The sequence below is a fragment of the Martes martes genome (assembly GCF_963455335.1).
Source record: "Martes martes genome assembly, chromosome: 8".
Taxonomy (NCBI): domain Eukaryota; kingdom Metazoa; phylum Chordata; class Mammalia; order Carnivora; family Mustelidae; genus Martes; species Martes martes.
The window spans coordinates 99,313,462-99,330,418 of NC_137895.1; the positions used below are offsets into that span (position 1 = coordinate 99,313,462).

A 16,957-nucleotide genomic window follows, 5' to 3' on the forward strand; every position below is an offset into this window, starting at 1 on the left:
TAATCAGTTTATATAATATTATATATCTAGAAAATTTTTAAGGAGTCTTTTGCTTGTATAATTTCCTGAATTATTTAATGCTTTGGTTTGGCTTTTTAAAAAGATTTTATTTGTTTATATTAGAGAGAGAGTGGGGGGTGAGGTGCAGTGGTGGGGAGAGGGACAAGCGGGCTTGGCACTGAGAGCAGAGCCCTGTGCAGGGCTTGATCCCACAACCCTGAGATCATGGCCTGAGCCAAAACCAAGAGTCGAAGACTTAACCGGCTAAGCCACTCAGGCGTCCCCTTGGTCAGGCACATAAAAAAAAAATTAGTGCTACATGTATGCAATTTAAAAAATTTCAAAATATTACAAAAATACTACATCATCATTGTGTAAGGATTGAACTAAACAAGAAAATTGAGTCATCTGTGATCATTCCACTTTGCTATGAAATCTTTAAAAGAACCACGTACACTCAGTGATCCTTACTTCCCTCCCATTCGCTCTTGAATTCTCACTAGTAATTTTCACTCCCATTACTCCAAAATTGATTTTTCAAAGGTTACCACTGATTTTCATTTTAATAAATCTAGACATAATTTCTTAGATCTCTTTTTTTTTAACCTATCAGCAATATTTGACCCATTGGAAAACTCTCTTCTCCAAAATTCTGTCTTCATGTAGATTTCAGAATATCACTCACTCACCTGGTTTCCCCCTGCCTTTCTAGTCTGTACATCTCAGCCTGATTTGCTGCTTTCTCCTCATTCTCCTGATTCTCCTTCCAGGAATCAGTCCTTGATTTTCTTTCTCTTGACTTCTACTATCTTTTTTTTTTTTTTAAATTTACTTATTTGTTAGAGAGAGAGCGAGCGAGCACAGGCAGACAGAGTGGCAGGCAGAGGCAGAGGGAGAAGCAGGCTCCCCACGGAGCAAGGAGCCCGATGTGGGACTCATCCCAGGACGCTGGGATCATGACCCGAGCCGAAGGCAGCTGCCCAACCAACTGAGCCACCCAGGCGTCCCATTGACTTTTACTATCTTGTATATTCTAATGACCCTCAAGTTTGTATCTCCAGCCCACATCTCTCTGTGGAATTCCAGACTTACACATAAAACCACCTATTTGATATTTTGGGGGATAGTTATTGGGTATTGCAAACTTAACATGCCCAAAATTGAACTACTGATATTCTTTCTTATACCTGCCTTTCTTGTCTTTCCTAATTAAGTTAATGACAATTCTTCTAGTTGCTCTGCCAAAAAACTTGGTATCATCTTTGACTCCTGTCTTTTTCTTTTTCATACATGCCCCATCTAATCTGTCAGCCAATCTTGTCAGGTCTTCCTTCAAAATATAATCAGAAGCCAAACACATCCTCCATGACCAAGCCACTGTCATCTGTTGTCTGTATCGGTGTAATAATTAACTAATTGGTCTTCTTGTTTGTTTGTTCTTTTGCCTTTTCTTTTTCCATTAATTCTAAACACAGTGGATCTTTTAAAACATAAGTCAGATTATGTCTTCCTCTGCTCAAACCCCAGTTGCCTCCCATTTCGCTCAGAGTATGTGCCGAAGTTCTTTCTAACACCTACAAGGCCTTGTGTGATCTATTCATCTCAGGTCTCTCCCTATTGCTTACTACCTCTCCTTGATTTGAACTCCTATTTTCTGTCCTTTTCACTCTGCTGAGGTACACTGAATGTTTCACTTTTTTTTTTTTTTTCTCACTATAAACACTTTGAGCTTACCTCTCTACTTCCTGTTGACTCTGTCTGGAGTGCTTTTCCCATCAATAATACTCTTATGGCTTGCTTGCTCCTTGCTTCTTCCTTTTTTTTTTTTTTTTAATTTAATTTTTGCTTAAAAATTAAGGCATTTCGGGGTGCCTGGGTGGCTCAGTGGGTTGAGTCTCTGCCTTCAGCTCAGGTCATGATGCGGGGGTCCTGGGATCAAGCCCTGCATCGGGCTCTCTGCTCAGTGGGGGGCCTGCTCCGCCGCCCCCCACCCCCGCCCCGCCGCCTGCCTCTCTGCCTACTTGTGATCTCTCTCTCTGTCAAATAAATAAATAAAATCTTAAAAAAAATTAAGGCCTTTCTTGGTTATCCCGATTTCTTGGTTATCCTATATTTTGGGAAATATCCTGATTTCTTGGTTATCCTATAGCACATCAAAATTTGATTTCTCTGCTTTAGTTTTTCTCCTCTACTACTGGCTATTTTGCCTGTGTAGTTTATTGTTTTTTGTGTTTACTTCACTCATGAATAGGATTTTTATCTGTTCATTGCCATGTTCTCAGTGCCTAGAAAATGTTCTAGCATATATAGTTCTATTCAATAAATGTTTATTGAGTGAATGGGGTTTAACCTGCATGTATTGTTTTTAACATAATACTGATTCTCACTTAAACAAAAGGAAAGTTTGACATGGGTCCCTTCTGACAATTTAACCTGTCAGTTGTATGCATTTTTTTTTAATTTTGGGGGGGCCCAATATTGTGGTTACTTGCTACTTATTCTTTTACTGGTATTTATGTTAGCTTTAATTATAGTAAAATGGATCAAAGGAATCACAAACTTCATTTATATTTTATTAGGGAAAATGAAATATGATTGTAAATTATTATAAGATTTTAACAATTCTTGCAAAAGGATTATGAGCCCTCAATATGTAAACTAAGAAGATGAAGCTGGAATTTATTGCCTACTAGTAAGAGAGAACTATGCTGGTCAGTCTTTTCTGACAGAGCAGTCTGCTATTCTTATATAGGGTTTTGGGAAGAGTAGAGTTTAAGGTTTGGGGGACTTTCAGAGAATTAAGTGGTTTGTCATAATCTGAAACACCATGGTAATTTGGGTGAGACTGTTGGTTGGTTGGTTGGCACTCGAGGCATGTGTATTGGAGTGATTTTGTTCCATATTGGCTTTCTTTTAGAAAGGAGGAGCTGGCATTGCCTGATTGGTGAGTGAGGCCAGTAGGCATTGATCAATTACACGCATTTAAAACTGCATATGGTGGCTTCTTGTTACTATGGCTTCCTATTCCTATTTGGGTTCCCCCCACCCTAAGTTTGAGGCGACTTTAACTAGATTTTTTCTATTTAAAAGTTGCTTCTATCAACTGTGTTCAAAATGAAAGCTATTTCATATTCTGTAATTATAAATTTATTTTTGAAATTTAGGTCGAGAGAGATTGTTCAATAATTGCTTTCAGGAAGATCCTTCTTTTTTGGATGTTAAATTTTAACTAGAATAGTTATCTGTTTAACAGTTTTAAAACAGTAATTGCTAGCTTTGTTTTTGTTTTCAGTGCTCTGAGGGGCTCATGTTCAATTCCTAAATTAATCATCTCTTGTGGGAAATTTAGTCTTTTTGTGAGTTTAGGTAGCTATATGCTAATAATATTCTCTTGGATGCATTTAGTCCATGAAAAAGTAATTATAATTTTGTATTAGTAAATCTAGCTTTTTATGTTAGGATTAAATAGTAAGGTAAAAGTATACAAAAGTTACCAAATCATTTTCTTTAAGAAAATTAAGAAGAAATTATTTGTGTGAGAGAGAGTATGAGCAGGAGGGAGGGGCAAAGGGAGAGGGCGAAGCTCAGCGGGGAGCCTGATTTGGGGTTCGATCCCAGGACCTGGAGATCATGACCTGAGCTGAAGGCAGACCTTATCCGACTGAGCCATCCAGGCACCCTCAAATAATTTTATTTTCAAACAAAATTAATCAGATTATTGCTATTTTTGACATGTGAGTATTGTTGAATTTTGTCCAGATTTTTTGAGGTATAATTGACAGATAACTGTGTAGGTGTAAGGTATACCTGTATTACTTTAATACTCTTTTATATTGTCAAATGATAATAGTGTTAATAACTCTATCACCTCGCATAATTATCATTTCTTTTTTAGCAACTCTTTTAGTAACTTTCAAATATGTAACAGTATTATTAACTGTAATCACCATTCTGTACATTAGACCCTCAGATCTTACTAATCTTGTAATGGGTAGTTTGTACCCTTTAGCCAATATCTATCCATTTCCCTCAGCCTCCTACCCCTGGCAACCACAAGTCTATAAATGTGTTTTTTTCAAGATTCCATGTGTAAGATTATAGAGTATTTGTCTTTTTGGATGACTTCCTTCACTTAGCTTAATTCCCTCAAGGTTCATTCATGCTGTCGCAGATGGCAGGGTTTCCCTCTTTTTGTTTTGTGGCTAAAAATATTCCATGGTAAATATATACCACATTTTTTAAATTAAATTTATTATTTATTTTCAGCGTAACAGTATTCATTGTTTTTTCACCACACCCAGTGCTCCATGCAATCTGTGCCCTCCCTAATACCCACCACCTGGTTCCCCCAACCTCACACCCCCCCGCCCCTTCAAAACCCTCAGGTTGTTTCTCAGAGTCCATAGTCTCTCATGGTTCACCTCCCCTTCCAATTTCCCTCAACTCCCTTCTCCTATATATATATACACCACATTTTTAAATCCGTGGATCCCCTGATGGGCATGTAGGTTGTTTCCATGTCTTGGCTGTTGTAAATAATGCTGCAGTAAACATAGAGGCGCAGGTACCTCTTTGAGATACTGATTCATTTCCGTCAGAATGTTCCCAGAAATAGGATTACTGGATACTCTGATAGTTCTATTTTTAGTTTCTTGAGGAACCTCCACACTGTTTTGCATAGTGGCTGTACCAGTTTACAGTCCTGTGACAGTGTGTAAGGATTCCCTTTTCTGTACATCTTTGCCAGTGGTATCTCTTCCCTTTTTGTTGTAAGCCATTTTATTAGGTGTGAGGTGATAGATATATCATTATGGTTTTGATATGCATTTCCCTGATGAATAGTGATGTCGAGCCCATTTTTTGGTCCTGTTGGCCATTTGAATATCTTCTGAGGAGAGCTGTCTATTAAGATGCCTTGCCCAGTTTTTAATTGAATTATTTGTTTTTTTGCTGTTGAATTTTATGAATTTCTTATATACTTTACATATTAACCTTTTTTCAGATAGTATGGTTTGCACATATTTTCATCCATTCTGTAGGTTGCTTTTTCATTATGTTACTTGTTTCTGCTTTGTTTTTTAGATAAATTCAACTTAGTTAACATATATTGTATTACTAGTTTCAGGGGTAGACTTTAGTGATTCATCACCTGCATGTAACACCCAGTGCTCATCACAAGTGCCCTCCCTAATGCCCACCGCACAGTTAGACCATCTTCCCGTCACCTCCCCTCCAGCAACCCTGTTTGTTTCCTCTAGTTAAGAGTCCCTTATGGTTTGCTTCCATCTCTGTTTTTATCTTATTTTTTCCTTTCCTTCCCCTATATATTCAACGTAAATGGAACTAGAGTGTTGCTCGTTTCTTTTGCCGTGCAGAAACATTGCTTGTTCCACCGATTCTGCTTTTGTTGCTTGTACTTTTGATGTCACATCCAAAATCATTGCCAACATCAATGTCAGGGAGCTTTCCCCCTGTTTTCTTGTAGGAGTTTTATGGTTTAAGGTTATATATTTAAGTCTTTAATCCAGTTTGGGTTAATTTTTGTGAGTGGTGTAAGTTAGGGGTCCGGTTTCATTCTCTGCATGTGAATATCCAGTTTTCTCAGGATCATTTATTGAAGAGATTATCTTTTCTTCCTTGAGTGTGCTCAGCTCCCTTATCAAATTTTAGTTGACTATATCCATGGGTTTATTGTCCGGTTCTTGATTCTGTTTCTTTGGGTTTTGTGTTTTTTTTTTTTTATGAATGGTCATCCTATTTTGATTATTGTACCTTTGTAACAGTTCGAAAACAGGAAGTGTGATGCTTCCAGCTTTGTTCTTTCCTGGACTGATTTGCTTATTTGGGGTGTTTTTTGTTCTATATAAATTTAAGTATTCTTTTTCCTATTTCTCTGAAAAATGTCACTGGAATTTTGACAGGGATTGCATTGAATCTACAGATGGCTTTGAGTCACGTGGATATTTAATGTTGATTTTTCTAATCCATGAATAATGAGATATCTTCCTATTTGTGTGTCTGATGTTTCTTTTATCAAAGTCTCATAGATTTTAGTGTACATATCTTTCACCTCCTTGGTTAAGTTTATTCCTAAGTATTTTGTTCTTTTTGATGCTTTTGTGAATGGTATTTTTAAATTTCTTTTTCAGATTTTTTTGGTTAATGTATAGAAATGTAACGGATTTGTATATGTGGATATTGTATCCTTCATCTTTGCTAGTTCTAACAGCTTTTTGGTGGTGTCTTCAGGATTTTCTATATGTAAGATCATATCCTCTGCAGACAAAGACAGTTTGATTTCTTCTTTTCTGATCTGGATGCCTTTCATTTCTTTATCTAGTCTGATGTTTAATACGAGTGGTAAGGTGGGCGCCTTTGTCTTATTCTTGAACTTAGAGGAAAAACTTTCAGTGTTTTGCCACTGAGTATGATGTTAGCTGTGGGTTTTTCATATGTGGTCTTAGTTATGTTCAGGTATGATACTTTGGTACCCACTTTATTGACAGTGTTTATCATGAAAAGATGTTGAATTTTGTCAAATGCTTTTTCTGCACATATTGAGATGATCATGTAATTTTTTTCCCATTCTGTTAATGTGTATCAAACTTACTGATTTGATTTGATTGATTTCTATAGGATAATTTTGCTCAATAAAGTATTCTTGGTTGGCAGTTCTTTTCTCTCAGCATTTTTTTTTAAGCTTTTATTTATTTGACACAGAGAGAGGGATCACAAGTAGGCAGAATGGCAGGCTGAAGAGAGGGGGAAGCAGGCTCCCTACTGAGCAGACAGCCTGATGTGGGGCTCAATCCCAGGACCCTGAGATCATGACCTGAGCTGAAGGCAGAGGCTCAGCCCATTGAGCCACTCAGGTGCCCTTCCAACTCTTTATTAAACTTCTCATCTTGTTCATCTAGTATTTTTCTCATTTTATTGAACTGTTTTTTTGTTTTGTTTTGTTTTTTAAGATTTTGTTTGTTTATTTATTTATTTTAGAGAGAGCATGTGTGTGAGCTGGGCAAGTAGCAGAGGGGGAGCGACATGCAGACTCCACACTGAGCATAAGGCTGATGCTGGGCTGGATCTCATGACCTTGCGATCATGAAACAAAATCAAAGGTCAGGTGCTTAACAGACTGAGCCACCCAGGCACCCCTGAATTGGCTTTTTGTGTTTTCTTGTAGCTCACTGAGTTTACTTAAAACTGCTATTTTGAATTCTTTTTTGGATAAACTACTGATCTTCATGTGTTTGAAATCAATTACTGGAAGATTATTGTGATCATTTTGTGGTATCATATTTCCTTGACTTTTTATATTCTTTGAAGTTTTACATTGCTGTCTTTGCATTTGAAGTAGCCTTTAATGACTACCTTTCCAGTGTATCCAAACCCGATTTTGTTTTGTTTTGTTTTGGTTTTGCTCTGGTGGTGTGCTGGAACTTTACTGTAGGAAATCTAGTTTTTCTAAAAAAGCTCTTTTTTCAATGGGTGATTATCTAAGTGTTTTCCAGGGGCTCCCAGATGTGGTTGAGAGGAAGGGGCTGGAGCCAGTCTATGGGCTATTGCTGGGTCCATAGCTGGGACTGTAGTGAGTGTGCCTGTTATCTGATGCATGGGTAGTCAAGAGTTTTCCTACATCCCTTGGTTTATGGTGCTTGGTTCCACAGCTCCTACAAAGAGGTCCACAGCTGCTTTGTCACCACAAAGACATTGTATTGTAGTTGTATATTGATCAGTCTTTGAAGCAAGGGATGTGTATTTGCTTATATATGGTTGGACTTCATAACTGTTCTGTGAACTAATAAATGAATTGAAATGGGTAGCCGAATTTTACAAAAAATTGGTTTTTTTTTAATTCTTTACCAGTGAAATTATTAGAAAACATTGGCTTTTTAAATCTTTAAAAATTTTTTTAAAAGATTTTTTTAAATTAAATTTAATTTTTTCCCAGTGCTCCAATATTCATTGTTTATGGACCACACCCAGTGCTCCATGCAATATGTGCCCTCCTTAATACCCACCACCAGGCTCAACCAACCCCCCACCCCTCCAAAACCCTCAGTTTGTTTCTCAGAGTCCACCACTCTCATGGTTTGTCTCCCCCTCCGATTTCCTCCAACTCACTTTTCCTCTCCATCTCCCAATGTGCTCCATGTTATTACTTGCTCCACAAGTAAGTGAAACCATATGATAATTGACTCTCTCTGCTTGACTTATTTCACTCAGCATAATCTCCTCCAGTCCCGTCCATGTTGATACAAAAGTTGGGTATTCACCCTTTCTGATGGAGGCATAATATTCCATTGTATATATGGACCATATCTTCTTTATCCATTCGTCTGTTGAAGGGCATCTTGGCTCTTTCCACAGTTTGGGGATTGTGGCCATTGCTGCTATGAACATTGGGGTACAGATGGCCCTTCTTTTCACTGCATCTGTATCTTTGGGGTAAATACCCAGTAGTGCAATTGCAGGGTCAGAGGGAAGCTCTATTTTTAATTTCTTGAGGAATCTCCACACTGTTCTCCAAAGTGGCTGCACCAACTTGCATTCCCACCAACAGTGTAAGAGAGTTCCCCTTTCTCCACAACTTCTCCAACACTTGTTGTTTACTGTCTTGTTGATTTTGGCCATTCTAACTGGTATAAGGTGGTATCTCAATGTGGTTTTGGTTTGAATCTCCCTGATGGCCACTGAAGATGAACATTTTTTCATGTGTCCATTAGCCATTTGTATGTCTTCTTTGGAGAAGTGTCTGTTCATGTCTCTGCCCATTTTTTGATGTGATTTTCTGTTTTGTGTGTGTTAAGTTTGAGGAGTTCTTTATAGATCTTGGATATCAGCCTTTTGTCTGTAGTGTCATTTGCGAATATCTTCTCCCATTGCATGGGTTGTCTCTTTGTTTTGTTGACTGTTTCCTTTGCTGTGCAGAAGCTTTTTATCTTGAGGAAGTCCCAAAAAGTTCATTTTCACTTTTGATTCCTTTGCCTTTGGAGACATGTCTTGAAAGAAGTTGCTGTGGCCGATGTCGAAGAGGTTACTGCCTATGTTCTCCTCTAGGATTTTGATAGATTCCTGCCTCACATTGAGGTCTTTTATCCATTTCGAGTTTATCTTTGTGTATGGTATAAGAGAATGGTCGAGTATTTATTTGAGAGAGAGGGATAGAGAGTAAGAAAGGGCATGAGAAGGGAGAAGACCACTGAGCCAAAGGAAGTGGCTTAACCAACTGAGCCACCCAGGCTCCCGAAAACATTAGCTTTTTAATGGATGTTTTAAATGGATTTTTTTAAAATAGTGCTCCTGCTTTGGATATAAAAGAAGTAAGGAAAGGGGATAAAGAAAAACAAACATCAAAAGAATCTGTGATTACATCAAGGTTTGAGAAAGCCCCTTCTCTAACTTCTCATCCTCTACAAATGAATGATGACAACACTTCAAGTGGAATGGATCAGGATGAAGGAAGGTAAAATCTACAAATTCTTTATTTCCTTCTGAAGGAATTTTAACAGTGATTACTTTTTATGGAAATAAAATGCTGTAGTGTAGGTACAAGTGAAGACAAGAAATACTCAAGTATATCAGACACACTGCTTGAAAGGTTAAGATGAGGACAAGTGACTTTGACAAGGAGCAGTTTCAACAGTCACCATGGAAGCTGGACTGTAATGAATAAGTGTAAAGAACTCCTTAAAGAATTTTTACAGGGAAAGGTAATAGAGAAATGGATGATATGAAAAAGAATGTGGAGTTCAAAAGAATTTTCTTTATTTTTTAATTTTAAGATGGGAGCTTTTAGAATACCTTTGTATGCTCCCGGAAATGATCCAATGGAGATAGGCATGGCTATTTTATTTAATTTTTTTCACATTTCCAAATGTTAGAAAGCTTATTGATTGTATTACATTCTTTTAAAGATGATATAGTAATTGTCCTTAGTACTCCTATTCATGTAGTTTTGTGTCAAGAAATTGTTTATTCAGAATTGGTTCCACAGTGGAGTATTCTCATATAATTGAATATGCAGATACTATCATTCATTCATTTAAAACTATACATATAATAGTAAATATACAAACCTTAGGCCATTCTGAATAGAACTAATCATTCCTTGATAATTTTTTTAGATTTTATTTATTTATTTGACAAACAGAGATCACAAGTAGGCGGAGAGGCAGGCAGAGAGAGAGACGAAGGGAAGCAGGCTCCCTGCTGAGCAGAGAGCCCGTTGTGGGGCTTGATCCCGGACCCTGGGGTCATGACCTGAGCTGAAGGCAGAGGCTTTAACCCACTGGGCCACCCAGGCATCCCCATTCCTTGATAATTTTAGATATTCAGTGCCTTTGACAGTATCATGAATAGCTATGGTTTTATTAGGGACTTTGAATTATCTGGTTATATTTACTTAATATTTGTTTAGATTCTGGGGGAAGGGGAAAGATTTTATTTATAATTGAAAAATAAACTATCAATCTATCATAGATTATTACTTTTGGTTTATAAAGTTCTAAATTACAAAGCTGAAGATTCCTGTACCAACAGTGTCATTGACACCTACATAGTATACTCAATAAGTGTCTGTTTGTGAATAAACAGTTGAATGAATAAATGAATGCCCATTGATCAACTTATTTAGAAGAAGCAAATCTTGAGTTGTTTGAAAGTAGATTTTCAATATTGCCTACATATGAAGTTTTTTATTTAAAAAATGGTTAAGATTCATGAATTATTATTTACAATTATAGCTAAAAATGGAATACTAAGAGATTCATTTGCTATCAGATTACTTAAAAACACTTAAATATTACTTTCACCATATACTGTAAGACACGTGTTTTGAAGGCACATTTCCTGGATTTGAATTCTGGGTCTACTTCTGACCACCTGTACCAGCTTTGGGAAGTTACTTTTTTCTGTGCCTCATTTTCTTCCTGTGTAAAATACCCAATATAATTACCTACGTTTATAAGATTGTTGTGAGGCTTAAAATACCCTTAAAACATGTGAAGTTTTCATAATAATGCATAGTATTTACACAGTAGATCCTCAAAACACTAATATCATGATTATCAAAAAAGGGTTTCTTTCATATAAGAACTTAACTTGCACTTTCCAAATAGTTTTTAGAACCAGTAAAAGCTTGTTTTTATTGAAAATGATGACAAAAAATGTGGTATGTTTCTTCATGTCAAATAATGCAAGTAACGTTATGATTTTCCTTTGCTTTTTGTCAGTTTGATCTAAATTTAATGCTTTGTTAACATTATTCATAATATAGTTTAGATATGATTTAGATATTCTTTGTATGTTAAGTATTTAATGTTTGCCTGAAAAATTGATTTTTTTTTTTAGATCTGCAAAGAAAACATCTAGTGACAAGGAAAAGGTAAATATATACATATAATTTTTTTCATTTATTTTTAAATTTTTATTTTATTACGTTATTTTGATAAATAATGTTTATCAGAAATATTATTCCATGATAAAAAATTACTTTAGGAAAGGCATAGTGAAAAAAGAGAAAATCTGCCTTTGTTGTACAGACATTTACTTTGAAAAAGTTGTTCAGAAACACTAGTTATTGATAAAGGTCATTTTGATAAAAATCAGTCCTTTTGAAAGTACCTTTTTTTTACTCTTGTAAAAAGATACGGGTATTTATCATCTCTCTACACTTAGTATATTTTATCAACATTTAGGGGACATTTTGAAGTAGTATTATTTATTTGTAGGTCAAAAAGCAAATTGATTCTATGGATGACTTTGATGACTTAACTCCGTCATCTGAAACAATTTCGGAGGGTTTCCGCATGCCTTGCTCTAATTATATGATTTGCATGTCGCTAATTGAACAACATGGCATGGATTGTAAAGGTAAGACCCTTGTGTAAATATGAAGCCTTTGTATGTACATTACTATAGTAATATGTGCACTTCTTGTCTAGTGCTGTACCATACAACACTGATGTGTTATAGAGCTACTCATCTCAGAAATACGTTTTATATGAAAATAGAGAAATGTTGAATACTCTTAGCCAAAGAGCTGTAATTTCCACTATGTTTTTCGTCATGGGAATGGCACACCTGATGTGTGTTAACTCTCCTCTTCTGTGCCTTCACCCAAGGTCAGGTCAGGTTACCACTACATTTGTCCTAGAATACTGAAACGACCCAGGACTGTTTTCCCTGGCATTCCACTTCCCAGAATCTTGGTCTACACTGCAACCATAGTTACCATATATTTTTAAAAATTTATATTTCATCACGTGACCCCCTTGCTTAAAGCTTAGTTATTACGTCTCATCGTTCTGGGGTGAAAAACCACAGTTCTCAGCTTCATCTTGGATTGTTTCATATTCTTCTGTCCGTGTCTCAGCCACTGTTTTAGATATTTTTTCTTATAATAGAGGTTTTTTCCCCTCAACAGCTTAAGTTAGGGCAACTGCACATTATGAAGTGTATAATTTGATAGTTTTGACATATTTATATGCATATGAAACCTTAACTGTAATTCAGGCAGGTAATAACCCTTAAGTCTCGTGTCTCTTTGTATTCCCTCATTATGAAACTGCCGAATGGTTTTCTAAAGTAGTTGCACCATTTCCAATTCCCACTAGCAATGTGTAAGAGTTCTGATTTCTCCCTATATATTCATGAACACTTAGTATTGTCAGTTTTTTAAGTCTTAGATGTTCCGATGGGTCTGTAGTATATGTATCATTATGGTTTTAATATACATTTCCCTAATAACTTATAATGTTGAGCATATCTTCGTGGGCTTATTTGCCATCTGTATATCTTCTTTGAACTGTCCAAATCCTTTGTCATTTTAAAAATTAGGTTTTCTTGGGGCACCTGGGTGGCTCAGTGGGTTAAAGCCTCTGCCTTCGGCTCAGGTCATGATACCAGGGTCCTGGGATCGAGCCCCGATATCGGGCTCTCTGCTCAGCGGGGAACCTGCTTCCTCCTCTCTCTCTGCCTGCCTCTCTGCCTACTTGTGATCTGTCTGTCAAACAAATAAATAAAACCTTTAAAAAAATTAGGTTTTCTTACCTGTTGAGTTTTGAGAATTCTTTGTATATTCTAGATATAGTTCCTTTATCGCCTGTATTTTTTTTTTGCAAAGATTTTCTCCCAGTCTGTGACTTTTCATTCTCTCAGCAGTATCTTTTGAAGAGCAGTTTTTCTTTTTGATGAAGTCCAGTTTATACCTTTGTTCTTTTATAGATTTTTGCTTTTGGTGTTCCTATCTGAGAAATCTTTGCCTAGCACAAGGTCAGAGGTTTTCTCTCACGCTTTCTTTTAGAAGTTTTGCAGTTGAATAACAAAGTTTTATAGTTTTAGGTCTTACATTTAGATCTGTGATCCATGAGATCCAGTTTGTGTTCTTTTTTTTTTTTTTAAGAGTTTATTTGTTTATTTATTTATTTGACAGAGAGGGAGAGCATGAGCAGGGGGAATGGCAGGCTGAGGGAGAGGGAGAAGCAGGCTCCCTGCTGAGCAGAGAGCTGGACACAGGACTCAGTCCCAGGACCCGAGATCATGACCTGAGCCAAAGGCAGCCACTTAACTGACTGAGCCATGCAGGCACTCCCATTTTGAGTTCTTTTTTATTTATGATACAGGGTATGGATCCAGGTTCATTCTTGAACTTGGTAAGTTTACTTATTAGTTTTAGTAGCTTTTTAAAAAATTCTGTCAGATTTTTCTACATAACCAAAGTTTATCAAACTTTTTTTAACTACTATTTTACTAATTTCTTCAGGTGGAGCCAAAGGTCATCAGTTTGAGACTTTTCTTCTTTTTTAGTATATACATTCAGTGCTATAAATGTTCATGTGAGTGCTGCTACTGCAGGATTCCAGAAATTCTTAGGTGTTATATGTTCATTCCCATTCAGTTCAGAATATTTTCTAATTTCTTTTTTCCTTACTTCTTTGACCCAGGGGTTATTTAAAGATTTTATTTATTTGAGAGAGAGAGATAGAGAGTGAGAGAGAGAGAGCGAGAGCGAGCGAGTCTTAGAGCAGACTCCCCTCTAAGCAGGGAGCCCAGTGTGGGGCTTGATCCCAGGACCCTGAGATCATGACCTGAGCCGAAGGCAGACACTTAACCAACTGAGCCACCCAGGCGCTCTGACCCAGGGTTTATTTAGATGTGCGTTAATTAGTTTGCAAATATTTGAGTATTCTCCAGAGATATTTTTATTCTTGATTTCTAATTTGATTTCTTTGTGGTCACAAAACACATTCTTATGACTTCAGTTCTTTTGACTTACTCCTTTTATTATAATTTATTTTATGACCCAGAATATAGTCTCTTTTGGTAAGTGTTCCACGGATGCTTGAAAAGAACGGTAGTGTTCAAGTCTACGATGTCCTTGCTGATTTTCTGCCTACTGAAATCTCAGACTATAATTGTGAATTTGCTTGTTTCTCTGAAGTTCTGTCAATTTTTACTTTATGTATTTTGAACCTATTAATAGATGCATAAACATTTAGGTTTATTATGCTTCCTTTAGTTGACCCTTTTATCATTATTAAATGAACTTATTTATTGCTGCTAATGTTTTTGCTTTGAAATCTATTTTGTCTGGTATTAATGTAACCGCTCAGGCTCAGCCTTCTTTTGCCAAGTGTTAGTGTGGTCTATCATATTTCTGGCCTCTTAACACATTTGTAGTTTTTACATTTAAAGTGCATTTTTTTTTATAGGTGGCAGATAGCTGGGTCTTCCTTTTTTATCCATTTTGACAGTCTGCCTTTTCATTGAGACTTTTAGACCATTTTCATTTAATGTGATTATTGATGTAGTTGATTTGAATCTGTCATCATGTTGTTTGACTTCAATTTGTCCTTTCCGATCTTCATTCCATTCTCTTCTTTTTCTGATTTCTTTTGGATTAAGCAAGTAATTTTTATGATTTAGTTTTATTTATGTGTTTATGTGTATGTATGTATTTCGCTTACTAGCTGTAACTCTTTAGTTTTGCTATTTTGGTGATTAGGGCCTAAAGTATATGATGTAAGCATCATAGTCCTCCATCTAGTAATGTTATAACACATCATATGTTGTTTAAGAAAATTATAAAGGTTTACTTTCTTTTCTTCACTCCTAGCCAGATCCTTCTGGATCTGTGGGTTTATAGTTTTCATTAAGTTTAGAAAGGTTTTGGCCATTTTTTCTTTTCTTTTTTTAAAGATTTTATTCATTTATTTGAGAGAGAGAAGGAGAGAGAGAGAGAGTGCAAGCACAAGCCAGGGGGGAGGGGCAGAAGGAGAGGGAGAAGCAGATTCCCCTCTAATTGGGGAGTCCAACACTGGGCTTGATCCTAGGACCCTGAGATCATGAGATCATGAGATCATGACCTGAGCTGAAGGCAGACGCCCACTGACGAATCCACTCAGGTGCCCCCCTCATTTTTTCTTCGAATATTTTTTTCTAGTTCCTTTCCTCTGCCTCTTTGGGAAATTGTATATTAGCTTCTCACAGTTTTCAGATGTCAAATTTCAGTCTTTTATTTTGAGCTGTCTCATATGTGTTTATTGGAAAATCCAGTGTGTTTTTCATGTGTGATATAATTTACATCTCTGTAAGTGCTATTTAGTTTTTAAAAAATAGCTTCTATGCCTCCACTTACCTTTTTATGCTTTCTTTGGAGTTCTAGCTAAGTTAGTGACAAACAGTTTGATCCTTTCCCGTCCTGCTCTTATGAATTGTTAGGTGAATCCAGAGTAGTGTTCAGCCTAGAGCTCATAATTCCCCACTGCTGAGGCACGACCTACTTACGCTATTCATTGTGCTGCGGGTTATGAGTTTTTCCAGCATGGCTAATGGGGATAGATACTGCCCCTGGTGCCGTGTGAGCACCAGGCAGGGTTTCCTCTGCTCTTTCCAGATGGATCTTTCCCCTGGTCACAGGAGATTTCCTTACGTGCATGCATTGGTTATTACTCTTCTGTTCTCCGGGGTCGTTCGTTCTTCTGCTTTCTCCTCGCCAGTGCTTTGACCGCTGATCTCATCTGTCTTGGTTTCACCGGACTCAGTTTCATCACCTCAACTCAGGGAGTCTGGTGGAGTCTATGTCAGTTTTTTCACCTGTGTCATGGCCTGGAAATTGTGCCAAGGCAGTGAGCTCCAGTATGTGTTAGGCTAACTTCTTGTGTTTTCAGGGATCATTGTCCTTCATTGCCTGAATTCCTTTTTCTTGAAAGTGATTTTAAAGTGTATTTTACCTGTTTTTGTTTGGCTTTTTTCAGGTAGGAAGATAAATCAGTACCTGTTACTCCATCTTGGCCAGAAGCAGATTGCAATAGAACTTTGGCACATGCTGTAGACTGTCTTTAATGCTCTCCTTCCTCCTTTGCTCACGTGTTTCCTGCTCCTCCTTCATTTCTCAGAATAGTTATCTCTTTCTCAGGGAAATCTTCCCTTCCTACCGTAGATCAAGTTATGTTATGTGATCATAGAACTCTTTTATTATAGGAACTATCTGAATTTCTAATTGTTTTCTCCTTCCCTAGACTTTAAGCTACATACAAGCCAGAGATCTGCAGAGCTTAGTGTAATATCTTTTGCTTTTTAAAAAATTTTATTTATTTGAGAGACAGAGTGCATAAGCGGGGGGAGGGGCAGGGGCAGGGAGTGAAGCAGACTCCCCACTGAGTAGGGAGCCCAGTGGAGAGTTTGATCCCAGGACCCTGAGATCATGACCTGAGCTGAAGGCAGATGCTTAACCAACTGAGACACCCAGGCATCCCAGTAATATATTTCATATTGAAATCCTTCAATATATATTTGTTTAATGTATGAATGAATGAATGTGAAAGCATACAGTCCTTTATATGCAAAAGTACTCATATATTTTATTCTTTTTCTTTTTTAATATTTAATTAATTTATTTGAGAGTGAGCATGACTAGGGGTGTGGGAAAGAACAGAGGGGTAGGGAGGAAGGG

General features: G+C 36.9%; 1 protein-coding gene across 1 annotated transcript in view; it reads left to right on the forward strand.

Annotated features, from left to right (window-relative positions):
- The window catches only part of LOC308347143 (ankyrin repeat domain-containing protein 26-like), a gene marked incomplete at both ends in the record, with an annotated part of 252,683 nt that overhangs the window by 64,277 nt on the left and 171,449 nt on the right, over positions 1-16,957 (forward strand). The window contains 3 exons of the mRNA XM_080810281.1: positions 9,299-9,466; positions 11,353-11,386; positions 11,733-11,874. Coding sequence (XP_080666407.1) covers positions 9,299-9,466; positions 11,353-11,386; positions 11,733-11,874 — 344 coding nt within the window. The remainder of the gene's footprint in view (positions 1-9,298; positions 9,467-11,352; positions 11,387-11,732; positions 11,875-16,957) is intronic.